The 24,686-nt window shown below is 39.9% G+C and overlaps 2 protein-coding genes across 2 annotated transcripts; one reads left to right on the top strand and one right to left on the bottom strand.

The window, feature by feature from the left end:
* Positions 1–5,735: 5,735 nt before the first annotated feature.
* plin6 (perilipin 6) lies at positions 5,736–19,240 on the top strand. The gene is made up of 8 exons (XM_072679155.1): positions 5,736–5,759; positions 5,895–6,093; positions 7,525–7,607; positions 8,083–8,320; positions 9,098–9,291; positions 15,919–16,213; positions 18,618–18,811; positions 19,001–19,240. Exons 1-8 carry the CDS (start codon positions 5,736–5,738, stop codon positions 19,238–19,240), a joined length of 1,467 nt encoding a protein of 488 aa, XP_072535256.1.
* A 3,259-nt stretch (positions 19,241–22,499) lies between these two features.
* Positions 22,500–24,009, bottom strand: LOC140555486 (ras-related and estrogen-regulated growth inhibitor-like protein). Its single transcript, XM_072678739.1, has 4 exons — positions 23,856–24,009; positions 23,699–23,752; positions 23,523–23,599; positions 22,500–23,410 (listed from the first exon to the last, which is right to left on the bottom strand). The coding sequence occupies exons 1-4, from the start codon at positions 23,968–23,970 to the stop codon at positions 23,000–23,002; spliced, it is 657 nt and encodes a 218-aa protein (XP_072534840.1). The 5' UTR covers positions 23,971–24,009; the 3' UTR covers positions 22,500–22,999.
* Between the last annotated feature and the right edge of the window lie 677 nt (positions 24,010–24,686).

The following is a 24,686-nucleotide window of genomic DNA, read 5'->3' as shown; positions in this document are numbered from 1 at the left end:
AATCAGATTTCCCAAGAAAAAACAGCAGGTCATGAGAAAATGTTCTTCTTCAGTTTATTGTCTATCAATATGGAGTTTGTGTGCGTAATTGTTGGTTAATCAACAAGGTTCTCATTATTAGGGTGGGAAATTTCCATTAGATGCTGATCATTTCCACTGAAATGGTTGAGAAATCCCCACAGGCAAAGATGAATGTCTGGGGATAATTATGGCAGTTAGAACTGTAAATAGTGGAGTTACATACGTAACCTGAACACGCTACCAAATCATGTGCAATCAGCAATGGCTGCATGGCACACAGTAGGCTCACTCATGGTAGGGTGTTCTATAGGACTGAGCCTCTTCAGCAACCAGCAAGTCTTTGAGCCTTAGCCAGTTAAAATGAACATGGGCCCTAAATTAAAAAGCTTTTCCAGCAGAGAATCTCCAATGGCAGCTTAGTTCAGTCTTCATCTAGACTTACTGCAAGCACTCTCCTGTTTTTACACAGCCGATAAATAAATGGGCTTAAATGGGCCTTGCTCTCCCCAACAGTAGGATAAAATAGTAGAATAAAATGCATGTAATAAGTATTACCCGTAACACTTAGGCTGTAGGGCAGCTGAGGCCTAATCACCTTCCTGAGGATGAATGAGAGTCATAATGGATGCCATTGATCAGGGTTTTGACGAAGGCACCGTTACGGTTATGTGATGACCTCATTCTCCTTCCTCTTCTCTGATGGATTCGTTTCTCACACAAGCAGCTTCTGTCAGCCAGTTCAGATCAGTCACACGTCCCTAGAACTACAATATGAACGTTCACATCCAGCTTTTAAGCCTTTTAAACAACAAATATTTCAATTAACAAGTTCAGGATCTTGGTACTGTACACTATAGAAATAGGATACTATAGAAATAGGATCTAAATAATATTCATTCATGTTCTTAACAGCTTCTTCTTGGTCTTAAGTCATGGTGGGGCCGGAGCCTTCTAGAATCGCCGGGTGCAAGGCAGGAATATCCCCTGGACAGGGTGCCAGTTCATCACAGGAAACCACATACCCCCACCCCCATACCTAGGGGGCAATTTAGCATGGCAAGGTTTTTGTGATTTGGGAGAAAACCAGAGCACCCAAACAAACTCACACAGGCACGGGAGAACACACCCCTAAATGCAACCAAACACTCTTAAAATAAAGGTGCAAAAGGGGTTGTTTGGAGTGATGCTATATCATGCCTTTAAATTTAAGAGCCACTTCCAACAGATTTCTGTAAATGAGATTCTTGAGAGTTTAGCACCTTTTTTACATTGTATTGTAAAGAACCACACACCAAAGGCCTGGAGGAAGTGTAGGAAGTGTAGAGTACTTTGTAGTGATAAAGATGTGCTCCATCTATACAGAGTACATACTCTTATAGTTCTTAATTGTGTATTCGTATAACAATCTGTCAAGCAAAGACCTCTTCTCTCCAGATAAACAACTTCAACTTTCAATAGATGTCAATGTAAAAAGTCATTTTGGCGCATTTCTATTGGTCCATTCGTCATGAAACATGGCCACAATGTAAAGAACAACTGCCAGATCCACATATGTCATAAACATGACAATATAGAGCCAATACTTTAGAGAACAATCACAAACTCATCTTCATATCAGGCCCACCAAACACCATTCAACATTGACACTGAATGCGCTGAACATCTGTGTTCATGTCTTGCTCTCTTAATGCTAGCAATGATCCTGTAAAAATGTCTGAATGGGAGTTTACGCACATATCAGACGCTTGCCGATTATAAAGGCATCATGTGTACATCTAGCGTGCAAATGGCGAAACCATCCAGCAGAGCTAGATTTCACAGCTACCAACCAAGAGAAGGCTTTAAAGAGGCAGAGAGCTACAGAGAGAGAGTGGGAGTGAGAGAGAGAGAGAGACAGAGAGAGAGAGAGAGAGAGAGAGAGAAACAGTCCTGCAGTCAGATCCCCAACTAACTAACTAACTAACTAACCAGATACTTTTTAAATACCTTTATACAATACATTTTGACTTCTTGAGGACAGTATCTACTCCAGTCAACTAACAGGTAAGATTAAACGCTCACATTATATTTGGACATTTTTCCCTTAGAGGTGATGCTTAAACTGCTTAAACTGTTAACAGCACTACATTCAGTCTGGACTCAAAGCTATGGTTATTTATAGTTAATGTTAATAAAGTAAAAGTAAATTTAAAAAAAAAATACAAGACACTGTCAGTTTTAAACATTTGGTTCTAGGACACATTGGTACACTTAGTTAATTGGTACGCTCCATTTACATCATGCTGAGGTTCTTGAAACTATAAAAAGGTTCTTCACACTAACATAACTCACAGAGACGGGATCAAAAATTATTCTTTGAAGAACCATCCACTATCAAAAGTGGTTCTTCTGACAGTGCTCTAAAGACTCCTTTTTGGATCCATGAGAAATGCTCTAAATTGTAATAATCTAAATTGCATAAATATTTAATCAATTCAATTCTCCTAATGTTTTATTACTTATATTGAGTTCAGACACAAAGACTAATAATACATGGTTGGAAATTCCAAGTGAATGTATTTCTAACCCAAACCACTATTTTCAGTTGCACAGGAGCTTTATTTGATTTATTGAACTGGTTTAGTGGAAATAATGGGAACTCAAAAATGTTCCTACAGATCTGCTTCAGCAAAGTACAAGAACATGTCTTTGAAAAAGTCGAAGGAGCAGCTGAATAGCAGAGATGCATCAGATTTAAAACAGAAGTTAGAAAATGTAATGTAATTCAAACGTCACTCGATCCATGAATATTTGAAAACCATTCTTAAATCAGAATGACAATATTACTCCTTAAACAGTCTATAGTTCACCAGTGGGCTGAAAGTATTATTACAAACATTATTAACACCAGTACCAAAGAATAGCCAGAACCACCAGGCTCTACAGAGGTCCCTGTAGTTGCTGAATACTATGCCTCAGTGTGTAATAAGCATTTCTGCATTAAGGGGTTAAATCATATGTGTAATGCTGGTTAAACGATAACAACAAAGTTTGATGGAATGCATCATGCTTTCTTTGGCAAACCAATCTGAAGTCTTGAATGAAGCTGGTTTAATGATGTAACCTACTCTGGGGCCTGTGGTGCAAGACATTTCTTGAGGTTGGATTGCATGGGAAGTCTACATTACACTGCACCAATGATGCATCCTAGAAAATGTATTTAGGGAAAGAACTAAAATGGAAAACAGATGCAGATCCTATAAAAGCAACTCTGTGCTCTGTTTAGGAAGAGGATACATGTGGGAGTTGTGTGGCTCTTCAATTATTTTTTTTTAAAGATTTGATAAATATTATGGCTGTGATTAGTGCATGTCTGCAGAATGTCACAGTGAATTATGAGCACCAACACTGAGAACATTGCCTGATTTATTAGTCAAAAACAACTTTCCTTTTTATGCCAAGCCAGTGAATGTGACCCTCAGCTATCATGTTCCCTGTCTTTCCTTTTACAACAGAAGAAAGGTTTTAGAAAGGTGCAGCGGTTATTTGTAAAAATGTGCGCATTAGTTCTTCTGGTTGACAAACTGCAGACACCAGCCCCATTATACTTACCAGAGTTGAAATTTTGAGTGTAGTCTGACATAGTCATGTGTCAGCCAACTGAAGATGTTGGAGTCATTTACATATTACTGCTTTAAGCTAAATGGGGGAGGAACATGTGAGGTGAGAAGCCTTGAAAATAAGCACACATACACAAGTGCCGTCTTTCACACTGAATCCAAAACTAGTGTATTGTGATACTGTGGCGGCGTCTAGGTGTGTCCTAGTCTGTTCACGCCCTCAAAGAACCGCATACAATAGTTTCCCTATAGCTTCCCTATTGCTAATGAACGCTTGTGTTAAATGCACAGGAACAAAAAGCCATTGTTTAACCACCCTCTTATAACTGAGAGATATTATATCTAAAGCTATTTTCATTCAGACACAGGTTGCAGACCTCATATTCAACATTTACTTCAATGTTTGGCTGAAGAAGCCACTGGTCCATGGATCATGTTGTTCACTATGTAGTGAATAGATTTGAGATTTAGCCTTACTGTATACACTATGCTGTAAATGATCATTTCAGAAACTTCAGTAGTCTGCAGTAGTCAAGATCCTTCAGATCAAAGAGTGTATTAAAATACAAATATAAAAAAAGAATTTATGATACGTGATGCACATAAAAAAACATGTAAAAACAATGTGGTTTACTGCAGTATTAAATAGCAGGTTGTGTTATATTTAAAAATGTCCAAAATTGGATTGGCATTGGCCTTGGTTCTTAACATGGTACTTGGATTGTATCAGAGGACAAAAAACTGTATTGGGACATTTCTGGTTCTAAAAAACATACTTGTGTACTTCACCATCAAAGCGCAGAACAATTTAACCAGGTAATTGAACCATCATTTAGGCGTTCAAATAGTATTTTAAAATAATGAAAGTGAGTGAAGAACTTATTTAAGACCTAAGAATTTAATCCCTAAATATTAAACTATATGTTAAACATTTTACATATCTGAGTGGCCACTGTCAGCATCTGAAAAGACAAGATTGCTGGTTAATTCACTGGTATCTGATGGAGAACTTTTTTCCCCATTAAGCCTCAGGTCAAATAATGGCAGATTTTGATCTGCTTAAATTGTATTGAATTCAGTGGTCATCAAACCTGGGGACGCTCCATGTTTCTGCTCTAACCTTCTGCACATGTACCAGTTGCTCAGTTGTCCAAATGGTTTGGTTCAGGTGTGTAACAAATCTGATAAGAATGAGATAAGGCTTTATTAAAAACCCAAACGGAAATTAGGCTGATACAGCAGTGTGAATGCAAGATGAACACAGAATACACATAAACAATAATAATACAATAGGATATGGTCTGTAAATTACAGATTCACATTTTAAACTGCTTGCATTAACCTTGAGTGTCTATACAGGTGTGTATAACTGTCTGCAATAGTGTTTAAATCAGATTTGACAGAGTTGTCTTTTCATTTTGAGTGATTTCTTTCAGAAGAATATTTCATTCATTATGGTTAACACATATCTTTCCTCATGCTCAATAATTGCAGAGACCTTCAAATGCAACTATTCTCCAAAACATGGCTCATCTGCTTGGGTGAATCCACAAAACACTTAATAACTGATCTAATGTCCAGTATCTGGTTTTCATTACATTACTGGATTATGTGATAAAGGCGTAGGGCCTACTAACAGAGGTGCCATATGGGGGGTTATGGTGATTCTAAGGGCCTGTGACTAACAGAGGCCCTATTTTGACAGAATTGTTAGAGCTGTGGGGTCCAGTATAATGTATTGATGGGGGCCCAAAATCCCTGTCAGTGCCTCTGCCTACTAATCATGATACAGACCAAGGAGCAGTCAGATCTGTTTGTATGACATACCTTTATCTATGTAAGCAGTCTTTTGGCTGCTGGATGAAGTGTGAAGAGCATGGTTTTAAAAGGCTTAACTAGATTTCCACAGTGTGTTGGTAGAACATAGACGGGTATTATGATCCGTTGGCAGCTGACTGCCTCATGCACAGGAAGCATAAATTGTGGAAAAAAGTGTCAAAAAAAACAAGATGGAAACTATGCGAGTCTGCGAGTTCATGAACTTCTGAAATGTCTTGGATTCATACAAAGCTTCTGTCTTGTCTTCTCTCCTTTTTTTCCTGCAGAGGCTGAGAGATGTCAGAAACAAAGAACAGTGAGGTGAGGATCAAAAAGTCAAGCTCAGCTCTGAATTCTAACCTCCTAAAGCAGCCTCAGGCACTTCTAGTGTGTCTTTGTGCAGTGTGACACTACACACTGCAAGTACAGGGAATTGAAGTCTCTCTTTGTGTCCAGGGAAGTGCACTGTGGAAAGTGGTGAAGCTTCCACTGGTCAGCTCTGCTTTGCAGATGGTAGAGACCATCTATTTTGGGGCCAAGCGCCGCTACCCGCTCTTCGGCATAGTAGGTGGTATGACAGAGCTGAGCGTCCGCAGCATTTCCTCAGCAGCCAGTCAGAGGACGGCACCCCTTCTACAGCGCCTGGAGCCAGAAAGTAAGCACATATTGTGATACCACTGTAACTCCTAAAATAAACAGCTTCACCTGTCATTTATTTTGATGTTAGGGATCATTTTGTAGACATATTAATTGCTTTTTTCTAAACCAAATATCAAAGTGTCATCTTTTGTCTCCTCTTTTTCTAGGTCCCATACAGAAAATTCAATGTATGCCAATACATAGATGTGAAATATGTGACATATAATAGAACTGCACAATTCCTTTATATGCAATATACACTAATCAGCCATAACATTTACATTTACGGCATTTTAGCAGACCCTCTTATCCAGGTTACTCATATCACCAATGTAGTGTTAGTAGTCTGGCCCAAGGACTCTTATTGGTGTAGTGCAGCATAGTCACCCACACCGGGAATCGAACCCTGGTCACCCACATGGTGTTATAAGTCAGTGCTAGCTGTGTTATCTGTTGCACCACACCAACTACTATGCTACTATTAACACCACCTGCCTAATATTGAGTGCACAAGACCTCTGAAGGTGTCCTGTGGTATCTGGCTCCAAGCCGTTAGCAGCAGATCCTTTTACACCATGTATGTGAGGTTGGGCCCATGGGTTGCCATGACCCTGTTCACCGGTTGTCCTTTCTTGAACCACTTTTTGTAGGTACTGACCACTGTATACCAGAAAAAACCCACAAGACCTGTACCATCACAAATAGGTCCTTATCCGAGTGGGTCTGATCCTCATGCTTGCCTATTTTGTTTGTCTGCTTATATCTCATCACTTTCAAGAACTGACTGTTCACTCGCTGCCTAATATATCTACCCCTTGGCAGATGCCACTGAAAATAAATGTCAATCAGTGTTTTTCACTTTACTGGTCAATTGTGTTAATGCTATGGCTGATCAGTTAATATTTATTTTATACAAGCTGTATATTACCCATTTTCAATTTTTTCAACTATATTCAAAAGAAAATTTTTTACCCTCTCCTGTAAAGCCACCATTTTGGAGATACATATTTTTCATTTGACAGCGATGATATATGTATTTACCTTCTAATCAAAATGAAATATATGCACTAGCCTATGATATATGTGCATATATGGCCATATAGGTGATTTCTGAATGTGGTGGAAGGCCAGTCCTGTTTTAATTTAGCACATATCCCAACATTTTCTATATGAAACAAGCAACAGATACTTTTATATAACTTCTCCTAAGCTAAGCTCCAAACCTAAACACTTCCAGCAGATGAAAGCCCATCATTATAGTGAGGCTTATAATTATAGGCCGATATTTTATTTTGACGATATTAGCTGATTTTAGAACTAGAGTTCATCTAGAAGCTAACAAAATGCAGTTGTTTTTTATCTGTTGCTGTTCCTTGTCTGTTCAAACTGTAGCATGTTGTTATGCTTTAATGAAACTCATGTGTTTTGCTCTGCCTTATCTCTGTAGTTGAAGCAGTGAATGGTTATGCTCTTGTTGGTTTGGCGCAGCTGGAAAAAAACTTTCCCATCCTTCATCAGTCAGCAGATGAGGTGAGAGACTCAAACCCCAGATCTAAGAATCCGGGTTTCAGAGTGGCTCTGGGAAAACCTGAGACTGTCGCTCATGCACATTCAGTGATTGCATCATGTTCAGATTTCCCCTGACCACCTGAAGGAATGACAGATGTTCTGTATTGGTGAAAGCAGGCACAATTCTTTCCCATGGGATGTCTTTACTGACATGAGATTGGAGACAGTGTAGGTGCAGTGTTTGATAGCAACATTAGCCTAGCATCTCTTTTACACTAAAGACACACATATCAGGTACCAAACGTTGGCTGATGAACTGCAGAAATCTCTTGTCCTTTGTGTCCCCTAAAGGAGTGGGGAGTTTCTTCTTGACCACTACACCACTCTTGGCACCTTTATGTTGTAAAGTTCAAAGCCTCACCCTCTACCTTCAAGTTCTCCAAACATCTGCTGAGCTTATTTTCATCCTGTATGTTTGTCTCTTTTCTCTACTCAGGTGATCGAGTACCTGAAGGAGACCTTTTTTCTAAGACTGGATGATGTGCAGTCTCGTGTGAACGTGGAGCTGGATGGTATGGTGTACCGGTGGGAAAGGGTCCTCAGGTTCACCTGGGATGTGCTGGAGGCAGCTCAGGCTTCTTCAGCAGGCCAAGCCCTTACAGCTGGCCTGGATGAGCTCCTCACTCGCTCAGAGGAGGCTGTGGACTACTACCTACCACTGCCACCCATACTGCGTGAGTCAGATTTCTTTTTGTCTGTGCAAGTCTTCTTCCACCACAAGAGGGCGCAAATGTTCTGTTGAAAATCCTGTTATTTTTTTGTCATACCTAAAGAGCACTGACCAAATGCCCAGTGCCAATGACCAGTGCCATGACAATTAACGTGCCATTAAAAAGAGTATAAATAGTTGATTAGTGGGTTTAGTACAGTATGTTAAATGTATAACTGAATTGTTGGTGGAGTCATTGGGAATTGGGAAAAGAGTGATCTATTTGTGATTTATTCATTTACAATTCTACTATATTTTTACTATATAGCCCACCCATCGAGGGACAGCCAATATTTTGTAGTTGTCTTAGACAGACAGCCTTAATAATTAAAAAGAAATAAAATAAAATTGACACTAACACTTGAGTGATTACCACTTCCTACAGTTCTAGTGTCCTTATTTCATCATTGCTCAATGCTGTATCAGACCAGACGCCGTGTGAGTTGAACTGATGAAAATTGACCATGTGAGTGTGAATATGTGAATGAGTGTGCACTCATGTGGGACGTGTATGAGAGGAGGTGCCAGTGGGGGCACTATAGCTTGTGATGAAATTGCACATTTTATTCACACACACTGAGTCACTTACTAATTGACTACCAAATTGTCTGCAGAGTTCATGTGCAGGAATTCATAAAGCATCAGTGGAATTTCCTGTTAAATATTTTCTTAAAATGCCCCAGAGATTTGCCATGTCACCTGTGTACCTGACCACCAGACTGATTGAACACATGTCCTCTAGAGCGAGAATGGGAAATCAGAGTGCAGAGCTATGAGAATGAGTATGGGGAAGAGGACGACGATGGCGAGCCGCGGATGTGGATGCGGATCCGCTGTCTGCTGCTGTGCCTGTACCTTCAGATGTACCACAGGTTTCTGCAGCTGAAGGAGAGGGTGAACAGTGTCCTGGAGTTTTTCGGAGAGGCTGCGGATGTGGTAGGCCACTCATCCACCCATTCACAGTGTGATCACAATCCAGACCACAATCCCTTCCATTTAGGAGAGTTTGTAAATGCCTGGTGCTGAAAGACTCCTGAGCTTCAGAGCTTGTTAGTTAGTTATAGTTGAGTCAGGTGTGCAGATAACATGAGTATGAGTCCTTCAGGATTGAGAGCCAGGCTCTAAAGACTTACAGATACTCCTGTATGTGGTCATTAGGATTAGTTTCATAGTAGTTATGGAATACGTTGTAGCAACCTAGGGAGTAGGATGGCAGTGGGTTACTTAGTTGGGTCACTAGCTTCGATGCCTAGTACACACCTTGTAGGTCAATGTCTTATGTCTTACATTCCCTTTAAACAGTAGCAATAATGCTATTAACTATGACTCATGCTGCATGCCATCAGCAGCCAGAACCTAAAAGAGCACAGTTGGCCTTGCTTTCTCCGGGTGGGTCAATGGCTCTCTCTGCCCATATAACTTCAGTGTGGTGCCGGTAGCATTACATGTGATAGGGGGAGAGTACTAACGAGTGAGTTGGGTAATTAGCTATCTATAATTGGAGAGAAACGAAAGGATTAAGAAACCACTACATTTTTTTTTACTTCAGCATCTCAGAGTTACCTGAGTTTACCAAGTCACTCAACAGCAATGTGAACGACTAGTGAAAAGCCTGCCAAGACATGAAAGCTGTGATTGGCAGTCAAGCTTATTTTACTATGGTGAAGTTCAAATATTAAATATTAAATATCAATCAAATATCAATCAAATTTGAGCAGTTTTCATTTCTGCAAATAAATGCTCTAAATATCGACATATTTTTCTTTGGAATTTGGCAGAAATGTTGTCCATGGTTTCTGAAATACAATGCAAATGGTAATTTCCTAAACACATGCCTATTCATAGTAAAACCAGAGAAACTGGTAATGCAGGGTGGTACTTAAATTTTTTCCAGAGCTGGATATGGGTTGTAAAGTGATATTTGTAGGGCTGTAAACATATTTGTTAGGCAGTCTTCTGGTTAAGATTATGGTTATCTATTTTCCCCCAAACAGATCAATTGTGTAGCCTAGCTGCTGATTGTCCATGGCTTATTATGGCCAGGGTCATGCTTCTGTGGTCTGTTAAAGGACACAATACCTTTTAGTGTACTGCAGATCACTTTTAGTGACAAGGAGCACTTCAGGAGGCTGTTGTGGGCCAGATTTCTGAGAAGACACTCGTGTAGTCTTCGTGTTTGTCTGGGTTGTCCACAGTTCCACATTAACTTTTCATTTGATCATCAACTTTTCATTTTTTGCATCAAATGATCCCATCATGCATCAAAAGCTCTTGTGTTCTAAACATAAAAGATCCCGGTGCAAAATAAGCTCACTGGCATGAAAATATTTCTATTATTTTTTATGGTCTAATGGCCTGATCACATTCGGTGACTAGGATTCATTTATTTGTACAGATTACATCACACATTCGATTTAAAAATGTTTAAGGTTTCAAGGTCCTGCACCCAAAATACCTTCATGCCCTCTCCTTTTTTGAGAGTAAAAATAGAAAGCGCTACGTGCCCTCCACCATGCTCCAGCTGCTCAAACTGCCCCGGGTATCCTTGTAGCTTCCTGTTTGAGTACAGCATCTGAGGCGTATGCTGTCTGTGCACGACTCCCTGTAATTACGTGTTCTTGTCCAGGTCTCCTGGGATTCAGTGATGGGGAGATAAGGTACCATGAGAATATGCATATTGCACGTCAGATAAAGTCAGCAATTACAAGTCACACTGTCACCTCAGGCTGCAACACAGTCTGTGGGGGGTCTTTTTTAACACCTGTCCTATAGAAATGTCTTACCTACAGATATGCAGATTACATTTGGGGTCCTGGCAAAATTGGTCTGATAAACAGCTGTAATTTACTCATTTCTTAAGTAACTGTGATGTGTTAATTAAAAGCTGTGTTAATGAGATTAAAAACGTGTATGATTGATGTGCTTGTTAGAAAGACAGAAACCAGCCGGTCAAGCTTTTAGCTTTAGAATTGTGTTTAAATCAGGGTTAGATTAGGTGTAAGCTACAGAAATCGGATGGAGACTACTGTAAACACATTAATGAATATAAAAATATATGTGTATAAAATGGCTTCCACCAGACTGAATGCATTTGATTAACTTTAAAATTGAGCTTAATTTTAGTCGCTATTGTAATAGCCTACCTCCCATGATAACTTGGTAACCCTTGATAACCCTGCTATTTGCTAACCTATTCGTCTCTCTCTTTCTCTCAGGGGTTGTCAGTCCCTTTATCTATTAACATAATGTAAACGTGAATTAAATAAAACTAAATGACCCACAGTCATGTGACAAATTAGACACCCTGTGAAAATCTTTGGCTTTTAACATATTTAAACATCTGGACATTTAATCTTCAATATTGGGAGTTATAGTATCACTAAACAGACAGAACTGAAGCCATGCCTTTCAAATCATTTGTAAAATGTAATTAATAAAACTACTTTTTGCCTGTGAGGAAAAAGTTAGAACACCCCCACAGTTGCTACTTTAAATGCGGATCTTATTTAAACCTCTGACATTTCGTTTGGTTGGCTCCTTATTGTTGAAGAAAGGGTTTCACCAAGGTCAGACACAAAGAGCTCTCTGAGGCCTTCAGAAAGAAGGTGATCTGGCAGGTGAGTCTGGGAAGGGATTTCAAAAAGATCTTGCTCTTTCCAAAGTCCAGCATCTACCATCAGAAAGACGGTATTGTCTGGACACTATGTATTACGGTGCAATGTGGGATTGTTACAGTGCACTGAACATTCGGCCCTACGTTTTTGAACGCCACTACAAAATGACAGAACCCCAAAGTAATGCACTATGTAGGGAAAAGGGGACAGTTTCAGACACAGCTTAGGACTTTTGGAACAAAGTGCTTTACACATGTGAATCTTGAGTCATGCCGTAATAGTTTTTTTTTTTAATGTCCATTTCTTTAAATATTTTAAAAGGCTTTCATGGGGTGTTCTATTTTTTACATGACTGTAGCTAAGCCTGTTGTCTTCTTATCAAGATGAGTGAGTTGTTTGTCCAGGGAAGTCTAAAGCTGAGCAGTGCAGTGGTGTGTTGTGAGCAGTGAGTAGTTACAAAGATGTTAACCAAGCTTTCATTAGCTTACAAAGTCCCAAGGTGTGATTTTCTCCTCTCAAAGTACAAAAAAGGACCACACAAGAATGAGTCTGTACTTGCCGCTACTCATGAGCTGATAATGCCACTGCAGGACAGGTTCAATTATCCTGGTGTGTTTGTTTGGGTATCACTCTCATTAGTGGAAGAGATGCCCTTTGCCCCAGATGTAACTCTTTTGTTCTCTCTTTGTAAAGAACAGAAAGGCACAGACAAAAATGGGACTTTTGGATTCTCTCTAAACACACACACACACACACACACACACACACACACACACTCCGTTCCAGACTGAACCATGTGTTTTGACTGCATGAGAGATTGTTTGGACTAAGGAGACTGTGGTGATTGAGCTGGGCACCCCACGGGACATGTGGCTACGTGCAGCTCTGAGCTTTCTGCACCCACCCACATAGCCAAAACACAAATCTACAGATCAAAATTTCCTTTTGAAAAAGGAAAAGGCCATCGCCCCTAGACAGCATGTGCGGTACATGTGCAGTACAGTGACCATGCTACATAAATAAGAGCTCCATGCACAAGCTCCACTGATGGCAGTTTTATTGTATTAATTTCTCTCTTGTTCTGTGATCTGTGAAGAACACTACAGTAACACTGTGTTGTTTTCAGAGAGATAAGTGATTAAACATTTAGAGTGTTTGACTGAACATTATGTTTTTTTGTAAGAGCTGCATTTACCAGGTGCACAGTGAAACACTTCATTACACTGTTCAGTCAACCATAGTGATTGCCTGATTCAGAAGAGTGGAAGGTGGAAACATGAAGATACATCAGATTACAAGTGTTACGTGAGGACTGGGCTATAGGACCGCTGTTTACTTAACTGTAGAGGCTTACACAAGCAATATATATATATATATATATATATAAACATTTTCACACACATACTATTTGTAGCATTTGGTTAAAACAAGTGATTTGTCCAGCAAAAGCCGTTTTATTGAAATGACACTTTTGCTGTTCCAAACCTGTTCCACTGCGTCTGTAACTCCTTATAGTATACATAGTGCTGGCATAAATTAAACATAAAAGCCTCTGATTGGCTGGTTTCTACCCTGTCTGCGTCTCACTAAGCCCTGACTTTATTTGTTGACCACCTAGCATGCATTTTTAAATGTGCTGAGAGAAATGGAAAGTAAATGTCTCTCTCTCATGGACAGCTATACACATGCATTTGTTGACAAGCTGAAGAATATAGAAGCAAAAGTCAAAGTAGGGCTGCACAATATATCGTTTCACCATTGTTATTGCAAGGTGCACAAGTGCCATAGTCACATTCACATAAGGCAAATTAAATCATACACATCATGCTACAACTTGCTAAATACAAAAGGAAAATTTGCACGGCTCTCATTTTATATCATATCTACTGCATACCATTACATCTGCCTATATCATTTATTTGACTCCAATCTTCAATAGACAGAGGCATTATTAATAATCCAATAATGTTGGATCATTGATATCTGCAGTAATCTGGGATTTTTAAAAACATATTGAAATATATATCGCAGAACAACAAAAGTTTGCAAAAATTTAAAAATATTACACAGCGTCTCGTGCAGCTCCACCAAAGTTACATAGTGCAGAAGCAGTGTTCTAGACTGGAGTGACAGTCAGTCAGTGGAGCATGTGGAAGCTGTTATTTTAAGGACAAATTACAACATAATGTCGCTTTAATGCACATTCTTGTCAGCTCTCCTTAGGAATGAGCAAAATATGGAACATAATTGTCCACTACAGTTTCATGAGCTCCCTGGGTGGAAAAAACCCTATTATTCTCTCCACCTGGGCTTTGAGGTGGCCTGTTGAAACATGTGGCAGATCACAGCATGATATGCATGAGGAGGTTGTCGAGTTGGATAGGGGTTGAAAGGACTGCAGGAGCCGTATGAGTCCATACTAGGGCCTGCAGAGTCAGGTTGGAGTTTTCCCAGCAGTGGGGCGGTCAGTAATTGGGCCTGTGAGCCTGGGAATGCTGCTGCTACTTCTCTTCTCTTCCACTGTGAACGGTACTCATTAGCAAAACCAGCAGACACCCCAGAGAGACTAGAATGAAGGGCAGGAGCATGAGTGTGTTTCCCTCACTGCTCACCTTCCCAGGTACCACGTAGCTGTGGATAGAATGCATAGGTCAACTCATTTGGTTCTTAGTGCAAGTTTGCATTCCACCCAGTCTCACCAAACTGACATGATGGCAGACCATGATTATTTTTGGCAGTGTCCATGTCCTTATTGTGGCCCCCCATCAGGGATCTGTTGGTCCCAGAAGAGAGGAAAACTCCCCCTGCATTTGGCCGACCCACTTTCCTCTGCACCAAAACTAATAGGGGTGAACTGGGACGTCAGCCGTGTGTGCCTGAGTTTGCCAAACTCGGCCCTAGTTTGTTGGTGCAGTCGTCTCCTCTCACACTCACGTTGCCTGGCTCCAGGCCCACCTGGGCTCCCTCCAAGGCCACGTGATGGCTTGGCTGGCTGTTGAATTCTGGACTATGTTGACAGCTTTGCATTTTTGGCAAAGCATCTTTCACTAGAGAAGAAAGGAAAGGTTTTTCTTTCCAAACAAAATGATGGCTGAAATGATTTATTAGGAATGCTATGACATGGAAGTTGTAGGTCGACAATGCTAAGCAATAATTAAGAAAATTAACAAAATTGCCATAAATCATTTATTTATTTATTTATTTATTGTTTTTCACAGCACAGCACTGTCACAGCCTGCTGCTCAGAGCCCTAAGCCTGTTTGTAGCTGAAACCCTTTTCACCTGTGTGTCAGAAAATTAGTGCCAGGGTTGTCCCTTTGTCCCTCCAAAGTGGCTTTAATGGTGAGCTACAGTAACTGTCAGTACTGATTACTGTACATCTATCATAATGAGTCTGAGTGAGATCTAGGTTTTGAGTAAGTCCTCATTCTGAATGAGGAACTTGAAAAACATTGTGGTCTGGCTGTTGGGCCATGGGAAGAAATGCACAGGGCACAATGTGCCCTTTTTCGGCCTGAGGACAAGAAGAATAAACAATAACAAAAAAGGAGATGGCGGGGGGACCAGACAGAGAGAGAGAGAGAGAGAGAGAGAGGGAAATAGAGACAGAGAGAGAGAGAAAGATGGACATATTTGGGACAGCACGCTCCTGAAAACAGCACTGCCTCTTTTGTGTGTGCTCTTATGACGGAATTGGAGAGTCTTTTGCTTGATGATTTATTGGACAGAGCATTTAATGTGCTCCCCTGCAAACCTCCTGAAGCATACACTAACTGCATTCACGTTTTTGAAACGGCAGCCATCCGCATGCAGATATTCAGTTGATGTGTGACCGGAAACATCAAAAACATTCCCATCATCTTCATGATCATCTGGTCATTTTCAGGTTACTATTTCTGCTGCTTTGGTGAAGTGTCTTGCCCTCACTTTTGTTGTGTTTACTGGCCAGGTGGGTCTGACTGGGCTGCTGGAGGGTGTGTGGTCGCTGCTACAGCTGCTGCTGTCGTTGTACACAGCTCAGGTGCAGCGAGTGGAGGCCCTGCGCTCACTGCTCCTGGCTCAATTCAGAGCAGGTGTGCAGGCTCTGAAGGAGTTTCCACTCGTCCAGCAGCTACTGACCCTGCCTGCTCAGGTGCGCACCGTCGTGGATGACCTGCTGGAGCTGGGCCAGATTCTCATCCAGCTCCTCATCAACACAACGCCTCTGTATGACCTGGTGAGAGAATACACACAAACACAGGTCTGTAATAACACACACACTAGAGCTGCAAATCTCTGACTTTGCAATAATTTGATCATAACTTTTTAGGAAAGTAAAGTATTCTCAAATACATAAATCCACAAAACAAAGGCACACAAAGCCTGTTTACTTACAAATCTGTTTTTCTCCAAAAAAGATTGGTTAGCGTCAACCATGCCTCAGTGTAAACAACTTTCAGAAGACCTCTGGAGACATTTGTTTGGAGAAACATGACGCAGAAAAAAAGCTACAAAAGCATTGCTAAAGACCTGGGTGTACATCTATGCACAAATTGTCTACAAATTGTGAAAATGTATAATATTTTTTATAAGATCACTCCAAAAACACAATGGACAATCCTAAAAAGATGAGATGAGAAAGATGAGCAAGATAAATAATTACAGAACACAAACTGTAAAAAACACCATTCTCCATTATTATGAAAAGCACTGAACAAAAATGGTGTCCTTGTCCAAAAAATGCATTGCAGCCCATTTTTTGCTTGCCCAAGACCACCCAAATGTTCTTTAATACTCTAGAAACAGATAAGACACAAACAGAACTTTTTAGCATAAATTTACAGCACTATGTTTAGTGACACTACGCAATTAACACTGCACACCAACACAAATCACATTCCAAATGTGAAGCATGGTGGAGGGAGCATCTCTGAGAGAACCATGTATTTAAATATCGATCATTAGACATTAGAAGAAACAAGACAATGACCCAAAGAACACAATTAAAACAACTAAATAATGGGTATAAAAGAAGACCAAATCCAATATGGCAAAGGGACCAGTGCAAAAGAAGAATCAACAGGTTATTAAATTCAAGGGTTCACTTACTTTCTAGCATGCACTATTGATGTTTACTCAATAAGATAAGATAAGATAAGATAAGATAGTCCTTTATTAGTCCCGCAGTGGGGAAATTCACAGTGTGACAGCAGAAAGGGATAGCAAGACACTCAGTTACAAAAATTTAGATAAATAATTTACACTATATACACAATTTAAATAAGAATTAAAAAAGCAATAAACAATATTATTTACAGCAAAAGACTCTTAATTGCACATGGGGGGGTATTGCACTTAGTATTCCCTGAACATGAACATGTGTGTGTAGTTAAGTGTGTACGTATGTGGTCCGCTGGGAGCAGTGCTGGTTGTGCAGTCTGACAATGTGCTCAATAGAAGATATGAACTATAAACTTGTTATTGTATTTTAATAATTAAAGTTAGATTGTGTTTGCCTATAATATATGTGAACGTAACTAACAATCAGACCACATTTTATTAGTAATCAATTCATTAAAATTACTGTAAACCCTGACTAATATTAGTCCATTTTGTATCAGAGTGACAGGGTCAAAATCTTCAAAATGGTGACTTTACAGGAAAAGGTTGATATGTTCTTAAATTTGCATGGAAGTCAATGTACAATAAGTTTTTGTTCTAAGGATTTTATAGCATTTCTATTGGTCTTTTCATCCAGAATGATGTTTACAGTGTACAGAGCAGCTACAGGGTTCAAACTGTGCAGAAAAAAAATGGACAAAAATGGAAATACATGTTTTTCATTTGACAGCAGCAATGTTCATTTTCCAGTTATTACTGAAAGACTGTATATACACTTCCTAAACATTTGTAAAGTAAAGGAAAGAAACTAAAAAAACACATTTTAAGGCCATGCTCCAGATTTGGTCTAAGATATGACAGTAGAACAGTTATATGTTCTATATTCCGAAAAAGCCCTTATGTCTCTACTGCCTTTATTTTCCCCTCAATTTCCCTGAACTGCATTGGCAACATGTAATCTGCAGTGCAATTTGAATCTAGCGTAGTTTTCTTGTTCTTCTCTGATCTGCATTCTAAATTAAGCACAGTATTATATTGTACTGGATGAATAATAACCTTTGTGCCCGTACTTCATTACCTGTTCCAAGAAAGATAGCTGTCCATACGCATCTCTAGCTCTTTCTGTTTTTTTTTCCAGTTCTTTTTTAAATAAAGCAATTATTCTTGCACAGTGTAATTGTTTTCAAACTGAATTATCTACAGAGTCAGATTTTGTTTTCATGGAAACAGCTTGTAATCTTAGCAATGGCAAACCCCAGTGGGGCTTTATGCTTCTCCTCTTCTTCTTAACCAGTGATCAGAAATAGCACACAAAAATTGTCATTTTCATTCATATCTCATGTGTATAACAATTACATAGAGACCTTCAAACATAGGCGGCTTTGCATTTGAACATAACAAGTCCACAAGTAAACAACCTAACATTAAAATCAGTTGAATTGCCAGTGTTATTCATATAATGGTATCCTATTTTTAAAACCTGGACCAGTGTCTTAAACTATTGAACTATTTGAGCTGTATCTGTTCTCCAGGTTCAGCAGTCTACAGATCAGAATGTGACAGAGTTCGACCTGCCTGATGGTGCCTCCCGTCGTAGCTCTGGTAATAGTCTTTTTCTGAAGGCTATGGATGGCCGTCCACGTCGTCGCAGGAGCCTTTATGCCCGTTATGCCCGTCGTAGCTCTGCCAGTGGCCCTGCCAATGTCCATACCAGTGGCCCTACCGTAAACCCATCACCAGCTGCAGCTTCAACCCCAGCTTCATCTCCAGTCCCAGCTAAATCCCTTTCCCCGGTTTTAAATACAGGTTCAGCCTCAAATGGGACCACCATGCCAGAGCCTGCAAAAGGTGAGGCTCAGGATGAGATTCCAGACCCAGAGCCAACTGAGGAGCAAGAGGAGCTTCCTGACCCAACTGAGGCCCAAGACAAGGCACCTGAAGGACGCAAGGGCAGTCTGAAGCAGGATGGTCCACCAGCAGGCTCTCCGGAGCTCGATGCTCCAGTGCTTTCCCCTTCTAACATGATCAGACGGCGCTCCTCTACAAGAGAGGTTCTCTTTTCTCCCATCATGCAGTTTGTCACTCAGAGCCAGAGAGCATTTGAGTACCTGAGCTCTAGTTCCTACTCTGAAGACCAGGTCATACCAGTGCTAGAAAACAATGAGCAGTGAGAACCATTTTATTCAAGCACTGAACACCCATGTGCTGAAATGTGTGAAGTTGAGGGGTTTAGAGATGTTCTAAACTAGAGCTTAGAAAATTATGTCTGTGGGTTTTACATTGCAGCTGTTAAACTAGCTTATCTAAGTTCCAGTGTTCAGTTAACATCACCTGGACATATTTCAGGCTGCAATTCTGAACTGGAGTCAGTTTCAGTCAGGCTGCATATGAGGAGACTGGCCCAAAAATTGCAGTATCAAAGGTGAATATTATGAAGTATAAATGCAATTAATCAACACTGTATACTAGATTCCTTTATGTAGTAACACGTATCTCTCCTGTTTTTAACAGACATTACTGTTCATCACTATTTAACAGATTTTTCCTTGTGCCTTGCTATTTAACCTTTGCTTATCTGAGCATCTGAAATATCTACATCTGCACTAGATGATATAGAAACCCATTATCCAGGTTTACAGTCATGGCCAATACTGGTATAGTGTACAGCAGCTTCCTGCAGACTAAAGCCCTAACCCTACTTGACCCTACCTTAATCATAAGCCTTAAACAGATCAGTCTGTGAGATTGCCTTATTCAATAATTACATCTAACACATCAATACAGGAGACAAATGAAAGAAAACGTAATAGAAAGCTCTTAGAATTGTGAACTGCATTATACAATTAACATCCTACTGTGCTGTATGTCAACAGTGTCTTAGGCTGATACATCTTGTCCAATAAATATAATGCTGAGTCTGCAAATATTAAAAAGCTGATTAGTTCAAGGCACACTTAAAGTGTTAGCATGCATATAATAATACTCATATTCTTACTACTTGTAATTCAGATGACTGAAAAATGTACATAGGACCACTGCATGCTTTTCTAAAGGTTTGGATGCATTATTCTAAATAGTGCTAAAAATATGATGGGCTAAATCAACACCCTTGCCATTGAAAATACCGTAGATGATGTGACAAGGGGGTTGGGTTTAATAAAGGGGGGACTGCAAGCTGCCATGTTTGCATTGCCATGTTAACATTACCTGTCTAGCAAACTAGTTATTTTATCTTGCTCAATAATATTTAATTTTTACACAACTACAGCTTGTTTGTTGTTACTGGTGAAATGTTAAGATTGAGTATTTTCAGTTCTTTGACATCTATATAGTGTGTGTCTTTATTTGCGTGTCAGATATGTTTTTAAAAGCCTATTTACCACCCTGTTGTTTTGCCTCTGAATGAAACATGCAAAATTTCCTTGCATGAAAATCTGATCTGATGAGCTCTGCACTGATTGGCTGATTTATGGCACTGGGTTGGCCTACAAGAACTGCATAGCAAAGCATGGAATAACATTGTTTTTAGATTTTTTAGTTTTTAATCTCTATTTCTTAACAGATTGTGTGGGTTTCCTCTTAGTATCCTCTCGCTGTCCAGCAGGCGCAGTGTGCAGTTAGGTAGCTGAAGGGATTGTAGTAGGGTCTTGTACTAGGGTCTTCCCTAGCTATTGTGCAAATAGCCACAGCCATGCTTCCTTTGGTAGGCCCAGTTTCAGCCAGTTGGATAGCATTAGCTTTTAATCTTTTAGCCTCAATTTAGCCAGATTCTCCTGAAGTGTCTGTTGTCTTTGGCTTCAGAAGATTTTGCTAATGGACTGGATGTATGTCGATTTTCTGTGCGTAAATATAAGGAGTCAAGACTGCTACTAAACAGTTTTGGGGTTTTGGAATTGACTTGTTTACCAGTCCTATTTTAGGATGCAACAAAACATTCACAAACCATTACTACCATGTAATGAACTCTCATTACTCAGCTATGTCATGCCATTCTAGGACACTAAACAGAACAGTGTCTAGCTTGTATTAGTAAGCTGATTTTTTTGTGTAGTGTAGTCTGGCTTGCCATAATGTTCTTATATCAGGTTGTATATCAGATTCTTATACTCCATTGGAGAGGGAGATGTGAAATGTGAAGAAAGCAAGTTAATAATGATAACAAATGAAATTGATTTTTAACACTAATCATGTACAAGTGACCGGGCTTCGCTGCACTAATTCGCTGTCCCGCTGTGATGAGAAGGTGTGCCGCCTTTCTTTGTTTTCATCACAATGCTCATTCATTCAGTTATTATTCAGAGCTTTAGTGTATCTGCAGACCAGCCAAGTAGTGGCTTGAGCTATATGGATAAATTAAGACAAGCATGTACTGTATGAATGGCCAGAACCTGCGTAGTCTGAGCAGAACAAGTGTTACTGCTGGAGAATTGTCAGGGGTTATTTAGTTACATTGTTTTTGGTAGCTGGTCAACGTTTGATGGTTGGCAGGTCACTGAGTTAACGTGGGGGAAATGGTACAACACTTACTAATAGACACAATCTCACACCAGTCAAGGATCAGTCAGAGTAGGAGTGTGGGCAAGCTGTCTGAAGGTGGGAGTGAGTGCATGTATGTAGGTGTGAAGCTGAATCGCATGTTAGTCAGCTGTCCTACACGCTTTCAGAATGGAGATATAGCTGATTAATACACACTGCTAATAAATGTAGAAATCATTTTCTGTGATATTAATCCTGGTCCTTTAGCATTAATATTGTTTGATGATTTATAGAAATAAACATGATAAGCCTGAACTACAACCGCAACAGCAACAGCTACAAATATGACACATCCAACTGCTGAGTAATACTGCAACTACACTTGGAATATCAATGGTGATCCATTTATATGATCTTATTTGTTTGTAAGTGTAAGTGTACCCAAATATGTCACATTAGTTATTAACATTTTAATGTCTTCTTATAAACACATCTGTGCCAAAATGTAATATGCTTACTTTGGAATAAAGATATTAAAAGGTAGATGCTTTCTGCCTAATCTCTTTCACGCCAGTCACTGTATTACACATTTACAATAAAACATCACTCTTGATTCTCTCTTTGAAATATTTATTGTTTGTCATTTTTAAATACAGTCAAATTTACAGATTTAAAAAGAAAAACATGACTATCCAGCTATGCAACACTCCATAAAGAACACACTTTTCTGATTGTGACTTTTAATGTGTTGTCTGAGAAATCACAGAAGAGCAGTAAAGTGTGTGGTTTCTTATCTCTTCATCATCTCATAATCTAAAACACAGTTACAGGATATAGTGAATCCAACCCGAACAGCCATTTACATAGCTATTCAGTGTGTGTGTATGTATACACACATACACTATATATATATATATATATATATATATATATATATATATATATATATATATATATATATATATATATATACACACACACACACACACACACACACACACAAATTATAAGGTTGTACAAACAGTTTTAAAAGCCTCACACTTTTGCTTCCATTCTCCATTTGTACACTTCTTGGGTCCTCCTTAACACAGACGTCTTATGACTCTGGGGCTGACTGTCTTGCTTAAGTCATTATATCACCTGAATGCTAACTGTGATTACAGTTGTCATGGACTGTTTCACTACTCCTTCGATGGAGACTTGGCCCTTAAGTATACCTCACCAGTGCTCATACTGTATCTCACATCTCAAGCAAATATCTGAACCCCTTAAAACAACTTTCTAGTGCCTTCACTTGGGCCCTAAACTTACAAAACCCAACCTGACGTATACACTTGGCTCAGAAACTCAGATGAGCAGTTTGCCCTGATTTCGGCCTCTTTGGCAATTAGTTCTGCCTTCGGGCCATCCAGGATGACCTCAACAGCTTGTCAGAAACATCATCTTGGTGACCTCTACTCTCGTTTCTTCCCAAAGACAGCGGACACGCTCCTCACTATGCCTTTGATTCCGGCGACTCCTTTCTTGAGGGCCCGGGACTCTTTGATGAGTTCCAGCAGTTCATGGAAGACCAAGAGCACGCCGTGGTAGGTCTCCGCCGCAGAGATCTCGAAGAAGCTGCAGTCGGCTGACAGGGCGAACAGTCTGCCCTCTTCACTGGACACGGCTCTCTGGTGCTGAAGATCCCTCTTGTTTCCCACAACGATGATCGGCACAGATGCAGAGAGCTTTCCCATCTGGCGGATGAGCTGCACCTGCTGGCGAACCACCTCGAAGCTGGAGCGGTCGCAGATGCTGTAGACAAGGATAACCCCGTCCGCCCACTGCAGCTGCTTTTCACTGATTGATTCGGTGGTCTCGCAGCTCTAATCAAAAGAAAGACATTGAAGAAGTCAGACTACAACCACTTCAAGAAGACTAAGTATGAAGTATGAACAACATGACAGACAAGTAGTGTGATGGAAATGGAGGCCTCACCTGTGGATACAGAGAGTCCCAGATGTTGAAGGAGATCTCTCGCCCGTCAATTTTGTCAATGTGACTGTATATTGATTCTGTAAAAGATGAGAACATCTGTCAGTTCACTGATGTGAATAAATATATCAAGGGCTATGCAGCACATCTAGAAATTAAATTATACAAAACAAACTTACCTATGTCACCATATTCGCCAATGAACCTTCTTGTGAGGAACCGTACAGTAAGAGCTGTCAACAAACAAAAACAACAGTAAATAACATGAATAGTGTGTTCATATCATACACAACCTCAGAACACACTGAAACTTCTCACATTTGAGTCCAAGCTTACCTGATTTTCCAACATTTTCTGCTCCAAGTAACAAGACGTTTGCTTCCACCTTATGCTGGTTTCCATCCATTGTCTTGCTGTAGTAATGAGAGCTGGATTTAGCCTGAACAACCATTGTACAGCAGTAGAGTCCACAAAGGTACAAGCACCAAGCTCAAGTACACGATGAATGCTTTCTGCCCCCGCATGTCGTCAATATATAGACCGAGTGGGCGGGACTTACAGAAAGACGGTGTTTTCCACCAATCAGCATAGCGCATCTGACTTCAGCGAGAACGAGTCTTCAGTCCTTAACATTATTTAGTTTTCTTGCTGTCAGGAACAGTTAAGGTGCTGCAAATTTGGCACACAATTAACAACAAAATAGAAAAAAGAAATTCAGTAAATATTCACAAGCAGTGAATATGTAAAGTAAGCAGATGCTGTGTGCAAATTTAGTAGAAATACCAAAAGAAAAAGAGCAATGATATAACTCTTGATTTTATTTATTTATTTATTTTTACCATTAGAGACCACATGTTTAAACCCATCAAACAACAATTCACCCATCAAACCATTGATATCCTGTAGAGACTGATATCAACCCATTACAAAAACACATAATACCATTTCTGACTACTGGACACCATTACACCACCACTAACCAACAGAATAGAATTAGATCACAGGTATAGCTGCTTTACTTCTGCTGGACCGTTCACTGCCCTGGGTTACAAAACATCAATTTCACATAAACACAGCAATGAAATAATGCTGGAAAAAGTTTTGAGCAAGTTTTTGAGGTAAAGCATGACTGCACTGTATTTATACTCTGGTAAACTCTGGTATACT

Source organism: Salminus brasiliensis, chromosome 5, assembly GCF_030463535.1.
Source record: "Salminus brasiliensis chromosome 5, fSalBra1.hap2, whole genome shotgun sequence".
Lineage (NCBI taxonomy): Eukaryota > Metazoa > Chordata > Actinopteri > Characiformes > Bryconidae > Salminus > Salminus brasiliensis.
This window is presented reverse-complemented; position numbering and strand designations above follow the sequence as displayed.